This window comes from Octopus bimaculoides, chromosome 12, assembly GCF_046866305.1.
Source record: "Octopus bimaculoides isolate indiv1 chromosome 12, ASM4686630v1, whole genome shotgun sequence".
Lineage (NCBI taxonomy): Eukaryota > Metazoa > Mollusca > Cephalopoda > Octopoda > Octopodidae > Octopus > Octopus bimaculoides.
The window spans coordinates 48,672,862-48,692,904 of record NC_142939.1 but is presented as its reverse complement, the minus strand read 5'-3'; the positions used below and the strand labels follow the sequence as shown (position 1 = coordinate 48,692,904).

The window sequence follows — 20,043 nt, the reverse complement described above, 5'->3', positions numbered from 1 at the left end:
ACACACACACACACACACACACACACACACACACACACACACGTGTGTGTATGTGTGTATATGTGTATGTGTGTGTGGTTATATTTGTGTCTATGTTTGTCCACCACCACTGGTACTTATTTAAGTGATCCCGAAAAGTTGAAATGCAAAGCTGACCTTGGCGGAATTTGAACTCAGAACATAACAGCAGACAAAATACTGCTAGGCATTTCGCCCGGTATGCTAATGATTCTGTCAGCTTGCCACCCTTTTTTTTTATTATATTGCATGCCCTCTTCCAGAAGGATAAAAGGGGAAGTTTACTTTAGTTGGATTTGAACTCAAAGGCAATGAGCTGGATTAAATGTCATGCTGTATTTGACTAATGCTTTAATAATTTTGCCAGTTGACCATCCAGATTCACTGCTTGTTTGGAAATAAAATGCAGGATGGTCATAGCTGGAACCCCTTTAATCATTGAGCTGTTGAATGAGGAATCACCTTGGTTTAAACAACAACAACTTTCAAAAATTAATTAATACAATTAATTAATACAGTAGTTTTGTTTGTTTAATCAATGCAGATCTCTCCAACATTTCTTTAATCCTCAAGAATAATATAACTAAAGTTTCTTTTTATTTTCCTTTGCAGGTAAGTCCCAAATTTGGAATAATACAAGTAAGTGAATCTCTTCATGGTTAATTTCTAATGTGATATACATACATACAGATACCCATAAACACAAACACAGTGGTTAGTGATGTAGTATACATGTAGAAGCTAATCTAGCTACACACATAGTGTTATTGATGGCTAAGTAAACCTGATGAAGCACATCCACTTTCTCTTCATCCTATGCGACTCACAGACTGTATATATTTACTGTATGCATAGATAAGTGTGTAAATGTTGACTGGATAGAGAAACACAGTGTGTAGAAATATTGACAGGATAGAATGACATAGTGTGTAGATAATGTTAACAGGGTAAGATGACACACTGAGTTGATGTTGACTGGATAACACAGTATGTAAAAGTTGACTGGATTGACAGTCACAATGCATAGATGTTGACTGGATCGACAAACTCAGTGCATAGATATTGACTGGATGGATTGTCACAATTTGTAGAAGTTGACAGGGTAGATAGACACAGTGTGTATATGTTGACTGGGGAGATAGAGCTACATGTGAACTGGATATACATATATATGTTTAGTATAGTTTGGGTAAAATCTTCATACTGTGCATTTAAGAACTTTTATGTCATTATTTGGCTACCACGTGTTATGCATAGAGGAGTTCCACATGTGTATCCAGCCCTGGAAAATATCCTACTGCAGAATAAGATGAATATAAGAATAATATAACACGACGATGGAGGATATCAGCTTTAATTGTAGTAGTAAAGCCTGATATCCTGCATCCTCATGCTTATATATATGTGTGTGTGTGTGTGTGTGTGTGTGTGTATGTGCGTGCGTGCGTGTGTGTGTGTGTGTGTGTACGTGTACACTGTTTAAGCAGACACTATGTTCATGTGCATCATATATATGTAAACAGTCTAGCTAAGACTCCAATTAATACAAACATGAAACTCGTGTGTGTGTGTGTGTGTGTGTGTGTGTGTGTGTGTGTGTCTATATATATATATATATATATATATATATATATATGTAACTGAATTTCATGTACAAATTTATACATACATACAAATACACTTATCTACACATTATATATTACACCATACACTGCATTGTGAAAGATATAATTCACAATGGCTGATGTTTGTTAAAGCACCATCACATTCGTTTGCAATGTTATGGAGGCTGGACTGAGAGATTTAGTCTCATCTCAAGAGGGAAGGTTAAAATCTTTTACTAACACTGACTACTGTAGTGTTTATAAAGCATTATGGCTATATCAGAGAGAATATTATCACTCAGGTACACATGATCTGAAGAGAGTCTAATAAGGCTTGAAATCCTTATAGTCCAGTTCCTGGTCATGTGTTCTCAATCAATAGCTGGAATTTTAACCTTAAACAATTTTCACAACAACATTAAAGGATGTTTATATACGCACACATAATAATTACGTTATATAATGTGTGCTGAAGTATATAATTTATTACGTTATAGGTGTTGGCTGAATGGACACAGTGTGAAGGTGATGAATGGATAACTAGACACCCTCTCTATGTGTTGGTGTTGTCTGGGCTTATTGAGCATAAATATGTTGATTTTAAGATTCTTAATTCTGTCTCACCGAAATAGCTTCTTGCAATGCCTGTCCAGCTTTTGTATAAAATCAGTTACACAACAGGCATTAATGAGATGCTGTTGCAATTAAACGCCAGACGAAATATGTTAATTCCATTATCAATGTAATACAGGTTTGATATCGGTTAATTAAGTGAAGCTTAAACTAACATATCTAACTTAAGCCAGGAACCAAGAGAAAGAATTTCAAAAGTATCAAATTCATAGCGTAAATATATGTTTAAACTAGATTCTCCCTTATGTATCATTTCCCAAATTTATACCACCTTTGATCTCTGACTTAATGAGATATATAACTCGAGTTAATGTAAGAGAGAACACATTGCTGATTAAACGCACATAATATGAAGATATTTTCAAATAAGGATTCCCCACTGACACTGAGTATGTCCCTTGTAGTTAATGAGATTCTAAAGGAAGGGAATTAAGTGTGGAGTGTGCAGGAGAGAGATATTTACCGTTCTGTTGAGTTCTGTTAAATTGAGATAAACACTTAGTCAAGGTGAGTTTGTTACTTGAGTTTCTTTTAATTGATGGAGCCATTGACTTCACTTCCATCACTCGTACTCAAAAGAAATGCATGAATGCTTCAACATCTCATACCAATGCCACTTACTCCCTCCCCCATTTATAGTATTATTATTATTACAGTTGTTTTACATCAGGCTGATCCTGATCGAGCAGCTCTGTCGTTAAAGGTACTCCAGCCATGACCATCCCACCTAATACTACATTTCCATTGTGGCTATCCTAATATCTTATATTAGGATAGCCACAATGTAAAATGCAATGGTGGGGTTCAGTTTAAGGATGATTTAGCTGCTATTTGTAGCAGGTTTAGCGACCATGTAGAAGCTTCCTCCTTGGTTTGTAGTCTCCCTGGGAATATCTTGTATTTGTTTATTCAACCACGTCACACTACATAAACATGGTAGTTTTTCAGTACCCTCCCAAAAGAGCAGCCCTGGTTTATAGCAGCAGCAGCAGCAGCAGCAGAAGACTTCTGTTATTTAGGGAGTTGTTGACTGTTGCTAAACAATTCAACTGGAACTAATAATAATTTCATTAGTTTACATGTCAGACATGTCTTACCATTCTGTGATGGTTCTTACAAGAACAGGATGGGCTGGATTTCCTCTGTGAACACATAGAATGGAGTGTGTAGGACTGAATGGTACAAGCACCACCACCACCACTGCTGCCAACACCACCACCACCACTGCTGCCAACACCACCACCACCACCACTGCAGCCAACACCACCACCACCACCAACACTGCCACCACAGCAGCCGCCACCACCGCCGCTAGACATGCTAGAAACAGCAACCAAATCTCCTTCATATCAGCATACCCTACCTGCTGTTTTTAAAACAAATGTACCTTGTTGGACATTATAATTGTTGATGCATGAAAAGAAGGGATTGTCAAAGCTGGAATGCTATCAGTCATTAGTCTGATTGATCAAGCTAGTCCCATTCCAACTACAATCCAAGCCTTCACCAACAGCACTTCCTTACACCCTCATTTCTTTCATGACCACCACCACCACCCATACCATAAGGACCCCCAGAATTATCTTTCAACTCAGTTTTACCAATTATACAATACTCCTGTTACTTACTGTGTGGTGGTACTCTTTACAGTTGGGTGTTTATTTTGTAACTTATATTTCTACTCAGCGCTGGAATGGTTTTCACATCAGTCAAGTTTCTCTTTTTCTCTAAGAAAACTAAAATATCACAACTACAGTGTTAGCCTTTATGCCAGAAGAATTTGTTGTTAAAATTTATCTGCAATAAATTGGTTATTCTTCTTGTCTGGTAAGAAGCTTGCTTCCCAACCATATGGTTCCACTGTGTGGCACCTTAAGCGAGTGTCTTCTGCTGTAGTCTCGGACCGACCAAATCCTTGTGACTGGATTTGATAGATGGAAACCGAAAGAAGCTCAACATATATATGTATATATGTGTGTGTGTGTGTTTGTCCTCCCCACTTTTACTTGACAACCAGTGTTGGTGTGTTTATGTCCCCGTAATTTAGCAGTTTAGCAAAAGAGACCGACAGAGTAAGTACCAGGCTTTAAAAAAAAATGTAACAAGTACTGGGGTTGATACATATGACTAAAAGATCTTCAGATTGGTGCTCCAGTATGGTCGCAGTCAGATGACTGAAACATGTAAAAGATAAAATGTCTAACAATATATAATTATAAAGATATATGACTTTTTAAAACATTGACTGTTTAGGAGGGGGCCATGTGAGTAAAATGGGAATCTAAGGGGATCCATAGGTTAAAAAGGGTTGAGAAACACTGCTTTATGCGATCACTTGACTTGCTAGGAATAGTAGCCAGATCTTACTTAAATTGCATTCAATAATTTTTATTAAGAAAGGACAATATTAGATAATGTAGTTTGAGATATCTGTAAAAGACAACATGAAATGGTCATGGTTGGAGTGTCTTTGATCATAACTGATCAATGATGGTTGTTCTGGTGTTAAATAACAATATTACATCTTTTTCCCACATCTAAAACTATAGATTTTTTGTCCATAAAATTTGTGAGTATGTAGTTTAATTGCTTAAATTTTAGTTACTGATTCCTCACCGCAAACAGCAATATCAGGCTGTAGATGTGGTCAGAGGAGTGGAGTGGATAATATCACTTAGCATGTTGGCCACAGTATAACAACATATGTAGATAAAAACCTTCTGTGTTGACCCAACCCTCTAGGGTCATGAAGCATTTACACAACATTACAAATGCACAATGGAAATATTTTCTGTCTCGTCTCATATCTCACAGACATGAAATATAGACAATGTTTATACAGTTGGAATTTTTAAAAAAAAAAGCAACAAACGATAAATTAATAACAGAAAAGAAAAACAGGAGAATATAAATATAAATTAAAAACAAAACAAACCAAACAGCATCTCATTTCATATTGTATTTAATGGACGGCAATATCTATGGAATTTTGTTAGGATTGCATTTATGGGAGTTAAATGTTTCGGTTTATGTTTATGACTATAATTTATGGGAGGTTAAGAATGTGAAGGGCATGACAGGGGGTTTGTTTTGTGGAGGGCAATATCATTAAATTAAGATAGTTTTAACGACACACTGATGGTTAGCTGCCAAACTATCAAACTATCTGTCTATATATTATCACTTCATAGCAGTATTCTTAGGAAACTTACTTAACTCTGTTGTTGCAACTGTTGTTGATGTTGTTGTTATTGTTATTATAGTTGTTGATAAAATTGTTTTTATTGATGTGTAGCTGTAGCCAACCCTTATCTTGAAAACCTGTGAGTACATAAGTAGTTCTGTTGTAGGGACAAGGTGTGATACACAAATATTGTTCTCTGGCTATACTAGATTTAATGGTCTAGATCTACCAGATCTAATGATGTAGAAATACCAGATCTAATGGTCTTGACCAACCAGAAGTAAAGGTTTAGATCTACCATAACTAAAGGTTTTGATACACCAGACCTAATGGTATAGATATACCAGATCTAATGGTCTAGATATACCAGATCTAATAGTCTAGATATACCAGATCTAATGGGTTAGATATATCAGATCTAATGGGCTAGATATACCAGATCTAATGGTCTATATCTGCCAGACCTAATGGTATAGATATACCAGATCTAATGGTCTAGATATACCAAATCTAATAGTCTAGATATACCAGATATAATGGGTGAGATATACCAGATTTAATGGGCTAGATATACCAGATCTAATGGTCTAGATATACCAGATCTAATGGTCTAGACATACCAGATCTAATGGTCTAGATATACCAGATCTAATGGTCTAGATATACCAGATCTAATGGGCTAGATATACCAGATCTAATGGTCTAGATTCACCAGATCTAGTACTATGAATGCATACTAAATATAGTTCTCCAAATATGCCAAACTTCAAGATATGTTAGATGTACTATAACTGTCTGTCAGTCAGTCAGACTATCTATCAATCAATCAACAATTATAGGTGTGTAGAATTTGAGTTGTCACATGATTATAGCATGTAAAATTATGTTAAATTATGTATCATTATGTAAGTTATATTAAATTATGTAAATTGATGTAAATTTATTTCATACACCTTTGATTGTTTGTTCATCTCTCTTCTTTGATATTTGCTTCAATGTCTTTGCTTCCAACGAATTTACCTGCTTTTGGAGTACCTTACTTTGATTAAGAAGTTGGATTTTTAAGAATTTGACTGTCACCAATCAAGGTGACTATCTATTCCTGCATACGCATCTTCATACCCACTGTATGCATGTGTGCGTGTGTGTGTGTATATATATATATATATATATATATATATATATATATATATATACATACACACACACACATACACACACTCAATGGTAGTGCCCCAGCATGACTGCAGCTCTCGAGCTGAAAGGAGTTAAAAAGTTTATATATATATATATATATATATATATATATATATATATATATATATATATATATATAGGAAGATAGTTTTAGGTGTGTGGTCTAGTGGTAGTGTGTTACACTCATAATTGTGAGACATGGGTTCAATTCTCAGACCAAGCATGGGGTTTGTGTTTTTGAGCAAAACACTTCATCTCGCATTGCTCAGTGCCTACTTTAACATCTAACATGCAGCAGACTGTGCACCTGTACAAGTAATGTTGATTTGATGGAGGGAATGAGTTAATGTGCCAACACAAACATTTAATTGCTATAAACAAATCACCTGTGCAGGTTGTTGAGCAAGAAATTGCAGAACCCTTCTCTACTGCCTATGACAAGTGATTCCACAATAGATACACACACACACACACACACATGCACACGCATATATATATATATGTATACATATATGATTCAAATGTACGGAAAGCAAAAGACCGAAGTAGGTGAGGAAACAACAAACAAGGGATATTAGTTTGATGCTCAGGTAAAATGGAAACATCTTTGATGTTCCGAACCTATGCTTTTCAATAGAAAGGAATGAGGATAGAAAATGGAGAGAAAAATAACATGTCTAGATTAATGTCAAAATGCATATATATACACATATATATATACCCACCCCATCTCTCTCTCTCTCTCTCTCTCTCTCTCTCTCTATATATATATATATATATATATATATATATATATCTATATCTATCTATCTATATATATATATATATATACACATACACACACACACACATATATAAATACATACGCATGTATATGTATGTATTTATTTGCATTATAAGATTCTTGAAATGAAATCGTGTGTTGAAACAGTTATTGGCAAAATATAACCATCCCCCAAGTATAACTATATATATATATATATATATATATATATATATATATATATAACGGAGAGGGAGTGCTAAGCAATGAAGTTATATCAATGCAATGTTATTATAACTGAAAAAGAGGGACTATATCCCTTCCACCTCTATGTCATCAATGAACCTGCTAGAAATGACAACCACAGCTCTCTTACATTCTTGGTCACAATTGGATAATGTTCTAGGTGTGAATGTCACATCTAGAACATCTTTGATGATACATCTGGTTGATAAGGACTGAGCTGAGACTAAACAACAACAACAACATTAACCATTGTTTCTAATATAGGCACAAGAACAGCCATTTTGAAGGGAGAGGATCAGTCAATATGAATCCTCACACTAGATTCATATGTTATTTTATTATCCCCTGAGAGATGAATGGCAGAGTTGACTTTGGCAGGATTTGAACTCAGACTTTGAAGAGCCAGAAGAAATACAATATGGCATTTTTTCCAGGTTCTAACAATTCTGCCAGCTCCATTGCTCTTACAATAATAATAAAAAAAAACCAAAAACATTCACAGTTGATCTGACAAGGAAACCATTACGTGGGACACAAATTTGCTTAGAAATAGCATCCGAATCTTCCTCAAATACAAGAATGGATACATTGGGAAAATATATTGCTGGTTACCTATGTTTAAGAATAACACATAAATCAAAATATGGAATGGTCATCATTGGAATGTTTTTGTTAACAGATAGATAGATACATAGATAGATAGATAGATAGATAGATAGATAGAGATAGATAGATAGATAGATAGATAGATAGATAGAGACATACACACACACATCACATCACACATACTATCAAATTCTGACCAAGAGGCTAAACAACTATATATATTCCGTTACAGAAAATCTGTGTGGGTGAAGACTACAATAAACAAGAACAATAACAACAACAACAACAAAATGTAAATATGAACCTACATATATGAAATTATAACATATAGACAAAATATAACATTTATATCAAATTTATTCCCCGTCTCACTGTAAGGCATCATCAGGCATAGCTTTCCAATTTAATGTTTATTCGTGCAAGAGATTGGCAAGGGATAGAGAAATCTTCAACAGATAGAGTTGGCATGGAATCGGTTGATATTTTGATTTATTAAGCAACAACCATTTGAAAGATTACTAGCTTGCAAATATTGTTCTTTCCATATCATATAATATCTAATGATACACACACACACACACACACACATATATAATGTGTGTGTGCATATGTGTGTGTATGTATACATGTATGTGTATATATATGTATATATATATATATATATATATATATATATATATATATATATATATATATATATATATGTATATATATATACATACATATATACACACACACACACACATATATATATATATATATATATATATATATATATATATATATATATATATATATGTATGTATGTATATATATATAATGCGGTATCATACGTATTTTTACTTCAAGTATTTCCATACTAAAAAACAAAGCAAGAAAAAAGGATACATAAGACAAAACAAAATTACATTGTGTTTGTAATTCTGAAAGATTTCCTGCTTTTTATCCTTGGTAGAACAATAGAATCTTTTATCTTCTCTGTCATGGTTATTTCCCCCTTATATAATGAGATATCTATCTTGCTATCTATCTATCTATCTATCTATCTATCTATCTATCTATCTATCTATCTATCTATTATGGATACCACCTACATACATAGGCATATGCATACACGCACACACATATCTAAACATACAGGTATACATGTGTCTATGTATATAAACATGTGTGTGTGTGTGTGGAGAGCGAGATAGGAAGAGAGAAGTATTTAGATAAAGAATCGGAAAGAGAGATAGATAGAGAGATAAAGAAATAGACTGATAGGTGAACATGATTGCTCAAAGAAGGAATGTAGAAATTTAAAGAAAGAACTCAGTGCCTGTAATGGAGTACATTGTATTTATTCTGTGTTATCTTATATGTAAGCAGTTACTTGTTTCAGTTATTCTGCCTCATCAGAGATAACTAAAGTTACAAAAATTTAATAAAGAAGTTAAACTTGGCCGAAAGTTGTCTAAGACAAAAGAAAAGTAAAACATAAAACAAAAGAAATTGCAGTCACTAATAAAACAGCTTTTGATGGAGATTAAAAGCAATAGATGAAAGATATATATATCACTTAAAAAAGGTATTGTTGAAGGAAATTGAAACAATGATTTAGAGAATCAGTGTACAAGATTTTAAATAGGTGTTAAGTCTTTCTCTTCAAATTTTATTAAATTTGAATTTGTTGATTTAAAACAAAGCATCATTAAGGAAGGGATACCTTTATATAAGACAGAATTAAAAAATTCCACTGGTTTCTACTGTAGTAGTTGCATGTATGAATTATGGAAAATGGCCGTTGCCAGTACTGCCTGACTGGCCTTCGCGCCAGTGGCATGTACAAGCACCCACTACACTCTTGGAGTGGTTGGCGTTAGGAAGGGCATCCAGTTGTAGAAACTCTGCCAAATCAGATTGGAGCCTGGTGTAGCCATCTAGTTCACCAGTCCTCAGTCAAATCGTCCAACCCATGCTAGCATGGAAAGCGGACGTTAAACGACGATGATGATAATGATGGAGAGTAAGAACGGGAAGAGATACTCGTATATAGGAAATGTCTATTGATACAGGCAATTATAGCTGATAATCTAAAGAGATAAGGTATTACTGTAAGAAAGATCAGGCATTTATACATAATAACCATACAAGTACATATGTATGCATGTGTGTGTGTGTGTGTGTGTCACTGTAGGTGCAGGTATGACTGTGTGGCAAGAAGTTTGCTTCTGGGTTCACTCCAGAGTGCGGCACCTTGGTCAAGTGTCTTCTATTATAGCTCCTGAGCCAACCAAACTCTTGAGGCCTTGTGAGTTGATTTGGTAGACGGTAACTGAAAGATCTTCCGTTGTGTGTGTGTGTGTGTATATATATATATATATATATATATATATATATATATATATATATATAATATTATTAGGGATAAAAATGCAAATTTACAGGTAAAAGCTCAATTAAATTCAATTTATTAAAAATTAAAATTAAATTAAGTTTCACAGTATAAAATATAAATATATAGTATTAGGGAAAAGAACCAAGGTTCGTTTTGTGTGTTCGTCCTTCATGAGATTTTAATTCTGGCAAGGCTTACACTTTTTGAGGGCTTTACAGTTTATGGAACAGATGACTTTGGAATTTCCTGAAACTCTTCTGGATGGTCTCCTTCTTTAAGTTGGTGAATGCTGCCATAATCTTTGTCTTCGGTTCATCTTTGTGTTACAAGGAGTTTTGTTGGTCGCTCTTTCAAATGCACCCCACATATAATAATCAAGAGGGTTGAAGTCTGGGGAGTTAGGTAGCTAGATGTTAAGAGTGATGTGGTCACAGAAATTGTCTGACAGCCATGACTGGGTTCTCATGCTTGTATGGCATGGTGCAGAGTGCTGCTGCCAGACATAGGGTCTATCAGCAGTCACCCTCTTGACCCAGGGTGGCACTACCTCCTCCAGGCAATTGATATAGGCCTCCGTATTGAGTGTGAGGCTGTGTGGGGAGATGAATGGAGGCATAACGTCAACATTGCTAATGATCATTCCAGACACCATGATGTTGACTGGATGTTTGATTTTTATCACTCTCACTATATGTCCTCAGATTTGACACCCTAACACTCTGAAATGTTTGCATTGGAGCTTTTAGCATGAATGCCAAGCAGTACAGCATGTCATTCCCAAATTTCTGTCATAGTGAATCGCGTCATGGTGCCGGTTTTCTCACAGACAGTGCCCAACTGACCCCACCATACTGTGTAGTCAACAAAATCAAAAACAAGGCACATGCGCGAAATTAAAAATATAATATGGTGACATTTTACCCATTGAACCATGTATATATATGAATATGTATGTAATATGTGTGTATATAATATATATATGTATAAATATATAAACACACACATATATATATATATATATATATATATATATATGTATGTATGGAGGTGTGTTTTGTTTATAATTGTAGTTCTTTGTAAGTTACAAGAGATGATGTTATCATTCCTATTGTCGACACATCTTCCACACTCTTTGTGCTCTTGGAAATGCGTAGAAGAAAAGATCCCATTTTTTGAAAAACCAGTAAGGGTTAGCAACAAAACAAGGTATCCAGCTGCAAAATAATGCTTAAGAAATACATATGTGTAACTTTACTAGCATGGAAATGAAGTGAAATGCGAGCGGGTGACAGAGAGGTGGGGGGAAAGGTGGGAGAGAAAGTGGTGAGAGTAAGAAAGGGAAGAGATACACGTATACACATACCTACTCACGCACACATACATACACACACACACATGCACGCATACAGAATATATAATCACATCCAAACATACACATAGCTATGCATCACACACATGTACACATAAGAAACAAATTGGAAAAATATTATAGTATACAAAAAATACACTCAAGTCCCCCCACCCACTATATAATCAGAAATATCATTACTTGAAAAGAACCAGAAAAATATTAAATATATTAATGATATATAGCATAGATTTGCACACTCACACGCATACACATGTATATGTATATATATATGTGTTAGTTCTTACCAATAGACAAATGAAATAAAACCACAATATAATGTAGTGTACTCCGTGACTCTGACAAATTAAATCCTTTAACAAATACATTCAGATAATAGGTGACAAAATTGTAGGCACTGGTTCACTTGTTGAATTATATGTGAATTTATCATCATCATCATCATCATCATTGTTCAATGTCTGTTGTCCATGCTGGCATGGGCTGGACAGTTGACCAGAGCTGGCAGGCTGGGGAGCTGCACCAGAGACTCTCGTCTGATTTGGGTTGGTTTCTACGGCAGGATGCCCTTCCTATTGCCAGCCGCTCAGCAGTGTGCTGGGTGTTTTTATGTGGCACCACATGGGTGATTTTACATGGTCCCCACATGGGTGCTTTTATGTGTTGCCGCATGGGCACTTTTATGTGCCTCAGGTCTTTTGCAGTGTGATCCTCACCACGAGGGGCACCGGTCTTAACATTTCTGCTGTGGAGTACAAGTCTGACAAGACAGAAATGTGTGTGTGTGTGTGTGTGTGTGTGTGCATTGCTGTTTTTGAAGGGCATCTAACCATAGAGACCATGCCAAAACAGACAATGCTACATAGCATAGTCCATAGATTCATCAGATTCTTTCAAATATCCTACCCATGACAGCTTGTAACATAGACATTAACTGGTGATGATATATAAGTTTATACATAGTGTTGGTGCCACAAGAACAATTTACATGTATATATCTTGTAACTTTTACTTGTTTCAGCCATTTGACTGCTGCCATGCTGGAGCACTACCCTGAAGGGTTTTTAGTCAAACAATTTGACCCGAGGGCTTATTTTTAATCCTAGTTCTTATTCTGTTGGTCTCTTTTGCTCAATCAATAAGTTATGGAGACATAAATACACCAACATCGGTTTTCAAATGGTAATAGGGGACAAATGCAGACTCAAACACACACACACACATATGCGTGCGGATATATATATTTATGATGGGTTCCTTTCAGTTTCTGAAATTCACTCACAAGGCTTTGATCAGCCCAAGACTATGGTAGAAGACTCTTGCCCAAGGTGCCATCAGTGGGACTGAACCTGGAACAATATATGGTTAGGAAGCAAGCTTTTACTACACAACCAAGACTACACCTATATATTATATATATACATACATACATACATACATACATACATATATATATATATATATATATATATATATATATATATATATATATATATATATATATATATATATATATATATATAAATATATATATATATATATATGTATATGTATTCTCCATTTTTAATATTTACTGCTCTACATCTCAGTGTGCTTCTTCTCTGGATTTGTTTTCTACATACAATCCATATATATATGTATATATATATATGTGTGTGTGTGTGTGTGTGTGTGTGTGTCTTTGTATCTCTGTTTGACCCCCCACCACCACTTGACAAGGGTGTTGATGTGTTTACGACCCGTAACTTTGCAGTTTGGCAAAAGCGATTGATGGAATAAGTAACAAGCTTAAAAAATAGACAAAGTACTGGGGTCGATTCATTCAACTAAAAATTTCTTGAAGGTGGTGCTCCAGCATGGCCCCAGTCTAAATCACTGAAACTAGTAAAAGATAAAAGATATATATTATTTACATGTAGTATATACTAATGAATTGCTCTGCTTTAAAGACAGATCGAACCCTATAAGACATATTCATGAAGAAAACAACTAAAACTATAGCCAATAGTTTGCTTGTACAATTGAATATAAATTAAATATACAACATAACAACATAAAATATCGATGAATACTAATTTATAAAGCTTACAAAGATGAGAGGAATTCACCAAATTATTTCGTAATTGAATTCTTAAGATCTATTACAAAATATATATTTAAGCATACAGAATTTTAGAAGTCTGACTATATAGATAATTTTAAAACTAATATCATTATAAAGTATAAAAATATGGTAAAAGAAAAGAAAAAAAATAGCACAAATATAAAATATGCGTAATACAAGAACAAAGTTTAAAGTTATGTTCAGATTCATAAAATAATAATAATAATAACAATAGTATAATGCTTATAATAATAATAGCAAAAATAAAGATAATGTAAATGATTGATAAAGAGTCATGATAGCAGGGATGCTGCTGCTGCTTCTACTACTACTACTGTTACTGCTACTGTTACTACTGCTGCGAAGAGTAATTCAACTACAGGAACAAGGCCTAAAATTCTGAGGAAGGGGAATAGTTGATCACATTGACCTCCAAGTATTTGTCTGGTATTTATTCCATCAACCCCTGAGAGAACAAAAGGCAATGTTGATCTTGGCAGCATTTGAACTCAGAATGTAAAGATGGATGAAATGCAGGCTAAGTTTCCTATCAGCCCATTGCTGCCGCCTTCTTCTTCTTCTTCTTCTTCTTCTTCTTCTTCTTCTTCTTCTTCTTCTTCTTCTTCTTCTTCTTCTTCTCCTTCTTCTTCTTCTTCTCCTCCTTCTTCTCCTTCTCTTTCTTCTCTTTCTTCTCCTTCTTCTCCTCCTCCTCCACTTCCTCCTCCTCCTCCTCCTCCTCCTCCATCGTCATCGTCGTCGTCGTCATCATCACCATCAGGTACATGAACTGCAATTTTGTGAAAAGAGTGGTTGTCAATTACATCACCCCACCCCACCCACCCAGTTGTCTGTTGGCTCTTGTGTTTTATCAACCACAAAATGAAGGGGAGGCAAAGTTGGTCTCGGCAAAATATGAACTCACAATGTAATGAGCCAGAAGAAATGCTGCTAAGTGCTTCTTTCAATGTGCCAATAATTCTGCCAGAATTTTAATAAGCTAGGAAAAATAATTTAGATGTTAGAAAATACATAATGATGTGTGTATAATGCTAAAATGTATAGCCTTGCCTCGGCTGCTTGTCAGGCTGAGAAAAGCGAACAGTCAAGGTATTGGTTATTCTCTGACAGGTCTATGGTCGAGCCTGTGACAGTGGAGACCTCTGGTATTCCCAGCCCTGGAACCTCATCCCTGTGAACCACTCCCGGGGCGGAGGTGGCTATCCGTAAGTGTGAGCCCTGTAAGCCACAGAGGCTATTCCACTGACTCTCTCTCACCATCCTCTGGACCCACGCCTTTTCTATTTTGTCTGCTGGGACCATGAGGCAGTCTGAATTTCAGGAAGTCGCACGTTCCGCTCCTTAACTCGTTAGTGTTCAAATTACTTTGTCAAATGTAATGCTTATTTATTCACATTGTTTTGAATTAATCATGCATTGTCTTGAAGCCTTGAGATTTCAGTTTTGTGATTCTGTATTTTTAGAATGGCATTGTGAGAGTTTGGATCTAATCAGTTTCAATGTAAAACAAGTAGAATATTTTGCACCAGATATAACCAGTTTAAATGCAAACAAGTTAATGTAAAGTTACCCTGTATAAATTGCATGGCTGTGTGGTAAGTAGCTTACTTACCAACCACATGGTTCTGGGTTCAGTCTCACTGCATGGCACCTTGGGCAAGTGTCTTCTACTATAGCCTCGGGCTGACCAAAGCCTTGTGAGTGGATTTGGTAGACGGAAACTGGAAGAAGCCCGTCGTATATATATATATATATATATATATATATATATATATATATATATATATATGTATGTGTGTTTGTGTGTCTGTGTTTGTCCTCCCACCATCGCTTGACAACTGATGCTGGTGTGTTTACATCCCCGTAACTTAGCGGTTCGGCAAAAAGAGACCGATAGAATAAGTACTAGGCTTACAAAGAATAAGTCCTGGGGTCGATTTTCTTGACTAAAGGCGGTGCTCCAGCATGGCTGCAGTCAAATGACTGAAACAAGTAAAAGAGTAAAAGAGTAAATTGTAGCCAGCACTGATTTTGTTATGATGTTTCATATCTGAGACATCAGATGTAAACAAACAATGAGATTGAAAATGAAAAAAACGGGTAACGGGCATATAAGCCAAATTTCCTGAGTTTTTGCCCCTTCATCAGCAACCATCTAACCTATTAATCATCCACGAAATCATTGCTTAAATAACCACTGTATATAGCAGTTTACATATTAAACACATACTCAGGAGCTGTTATGTAATACTGTGTACCTACAAGTCATTAATAATAACAATAAAGTAGTTGGTGAGAAAATTTCTCAGAGTAACTAAGATTACTACTATGAGGACGACATTAGGTTGGAAGCATTAGGTGAAAATATAATGAGCACGTATGATAAGTTATGAGTATCTTATGGTTAATAAGCATATATAATCATATATAATCTGATAGAGGTAAGGAAATAGGTAATTATAAATTAGTTCTGGTATTGATAAAAAATTGTGTGTAAATATTTAAGATTAGGGTAAGGGAGAAATATGAAGAAAATGCTAATTCACATATGGTACAAATAAAAAGAAGATTAAATAAATACTAGGGAGCTGTTGTAGTGTATCTTTTACTTGCTTCAGTCTCTAGACTGAGGCCATGCTGGGGCATCACCTTGAAGAATTTTTAGTCGAATGAATCAACCTCATTACTTACTATTTTTTTTTTTTTTAAGTCTGGGACTTATTCTGTAGGTCTCTTTTGCTGAACTACTAAATTATCAGGATAAAAACACACCGGCACCTGTTGTCAAGCAGTGGTGAGGATCAAACACAGACACAAAGACACACACACACATGTGTGCACCAATCTTCTTTCAGTTTCCATCTACCAAATCTACTCATATGGCTTTAGCTGACCTAAGGCTATAGTAAAAGACACCTGCCCAAGGTGTCACACAGTGGAATTGAACCCTGAATCATGTGAATGAGAGATAGTCATTGGTAAACAAATTTATGAGTATTTACTAGCAATATGTAAATAGAGTGAAAGAAGGAATTTGAAGTTTTGTAAATTTTGTAGTTGCAGCACATTATTCTTTTAGAATAACTGTTAAGTATGATGCCTGAAGCAAACTCAACAGCCCTCAGGAATACGTTTGCACCCATCATTTAACACACAATGTATTTTTTTTTTTTGCTTGATTCAAATTTCATAAAATTTAGATGAAATTATATTGACAACAGATCTGTAAATTCATTCAATTTGTTTACACTGTAACAAATTTTAACCCTATGAAAATGGCTTTTTATCAGGCAACTAGGTTACAGTGACAATAATCATCTCAGCCGAGATTAGCAATCAGCGCATAACAAAACATGCACTGTTTATTTATCTAAACTGTCATCACTGCGAAAAGTGTAAATTCGATGAAACTGGCATGGCTGGATACGACTGTAAATTCCATGAAGGACCAGAAAAATTTGATGAATATGAACGAATTTGATAGGAAGTCATAGTGGAAATGGTAGTGTAACTGCCAAAAACTGCTGCTTTTATACTATTATGGTGATGAAGTCTTGAACTGAGTTGGAAATATTTACATGAAGAGTCAAACAAACCTATCAGATTCCTTGAAATTTGTACGGCATTCTCTATTATCGATTCTGTGTGTAATAGCGGATATTTATATCAACCAGTACACAAACAGGTAGGGCTGTGTATATTTTCATCATCTGCTCCAAAGCAAGTACACAGCACCCATAAATTTAGGTAAACCAATGTTATGGGGTTAAATTTTTTTTGTCTTTGGTCATTAAGTGTTATTTCTTATTTGCTTCTATCTAGAAATCGAAGGAAGTGACTACTATTCCCTTCAAACTTTGCTTTTGTGACCTGTTTTGAAACTGACCTATTTTCCATTACATTTGAGATAGGTTCAGTGTTGAGTTGCTGAGACAGAAATATTGTCGTAGCAAATATTCTGCTCAATGCCAGGTTTGTTTGTCTGTTGCTTGATCTTCACCACCCTAGCATTTCCCTTAGTTGCCAACAATATGTGCATTTCTGATCAGGAGTAGTGGGGGAGCATCATAGCCATGTGTTGAGAAGGATTCTTTGGGGGCAGTTTGAATTAATGTAACAGAAGCAAAATTTGAAGGAAATATTAGCCATTTTTCATACTTTGTTGAGAATAAGCAAATAGGAAAAAACAGTTCCTGCCCAAGTACAAAAATCTGTTACACAATGTTATCTACATCCTCATTATGTTTTTCTCTAACCACACTTTTTATTTTTACCTTAAATAAATTAATTTCATTTATAGGTTCAATTAAAATTAATTGCATTATTAGGGACTTAAACAAAAAAAGGAAAGGAGTTTATTTCAGCCAACTGGAACAGGTTCAAATTCTTCCCCATGGTCGTTAACATAGTCCTACCTAACTTATGATTAATAGCAATTAATGTCAGAAACCATATAAAATATTTGAAAGCACCAAATACTATTTAAACCATTCAACTGTTATTGATCACTTTTGCTTAGTCTACTGATGTACAGCTGACCATAAGATTGATTGCAGGAAACCTTTTAGTCATCCTGTTCAATTTACATTATACGTACACACATATATACATTGTTGCCATCATTTAACATCCTTTTTCCTATGCCATGTACAAATACATACTTACATATATTTATACATACATACATATAATGTATGCATATGTATCTTATTTATGCTTGTGTGTTCCTCTAGTTTTATTTAGAAGATTTCTCATCAATAGAAAAAGGTGTGTTTTTAACCCAAACACAGGGCTCTTTCATTGTTTCCTTTCTTAGCCAATTCTGCTGCTATTGCAGTGAACTGTGTTTTATTAGCCAGTTATTAACCAGCTACCCATGCCAACGTCGTCTCCTTCATTGGACACGAAACTTGGGGCAAGCGAAAGCGAAATCGTGATGGCACCTATGCCCAGCGTTGCGAGCGAGATCGTTGCCAGTGCCGCTGGACTGGCTCTTGTGCAGGTGGCATGTAAAATACACCATTTTGAGCATGGCCGTTGCCAGTACCGCTTGACTGGCCTTTGTGCCGGTGGTACGTAAAAGCACCCACTACACTCTCGGAGTGGTTGGCATTAGGAAGGACATCCAGCTGTAGAAACTCTGCCAAATCAGATTGGAGCCTGGTGTAGCCATCTGGTTTCACCAGTCCTCAGTCAAATCGTCCAACCCATGCTAGCATGGAAAGCAGACGTTAAACGATGATGATGATAATGATGATATATATATATATATATATATATATATATATATATATGCACACACACACACACACAAATGGTGATGTGTATCCCAGCAGAGTGTATATGGCTTCATAAGAGTATTGAGGCTGCTGTCATTTTTTGTAAGGGTGTACTTTTGAGTCTGTCTCATTCCAGTGGATGGGTTATTATTTTCAGACTTGTGTTGTTGTTTAGCCCAAGGTCAACCCTGATCAAGAGCACTATGATCAACTGCATTCCAGCCTTGATCATCCCAGTTTTTTTTTTTGTTTTTCTTTCTTTTAAGAGACTTAATATTTCTAAAATTTACCAGGTAATGTATTTTACCTTGCTTTAAGATATTATAGAGTAGTGTGAGAGATATTAGGCTGCTATTTTTAGCAAATTTCGTGCCTTTGTAGATGCTTTCCTTTATGTGGTCTGTTGTTGGGGGTAGTGTTCTGTTATGTTTTGAAATTACTTGTGTGATTGTACAACTAGAGACAGGGACTGCGTGGGTTGAAGCTTAATGTACTGTAACATCAACACTGTACACTTGGCAGAACTGAAAAACATACTGAAGAATCTAAATAGTGTAGAATTAATGTATTCATTAACTGGAAGCTAAATGTTCACTCTCTCGTTATTGTGAGAAATGATTCACTTCTATCTTAGAATAATGA

The 20,043-nt window shown here is 35.3% G+C and overlaps 1 protein-coding gene across 25 annotated transcripts in view; it reads left to right on the top strand.

Annotated features, from left to right (window-relative positions):
- The window catches only part of LOC106879854 (zwei Ig domain protein zig-8), a 550,351-nt gene that overhangs the window by 149,236 nt on the left and 381,072 nt on the right, over window positions 1-20,043 (top strand). For 20 of the 25 annotated variants that reach the window (XR_016243846.1, XR_016243844.1, XR_016243843.1 and 17 more), the window contains exon 3: window positions 631-657. The exons of the other annotated variants lie outside the window; for them this stretch is intronic. Coding sequence is in view for 14 of the 20 variants with exons in the window: in XM_089361027.1 (XP_089217153.1) it covers window positions 631-657 (27 nt within the window). In the remaining 6 variants the exon portion in view is untranslated. The remainder of the gene's footprint in view (window positions 1-630; window positions 658-20,043) is intronic. 25 annotated transcript variants of the gene reach the window in all.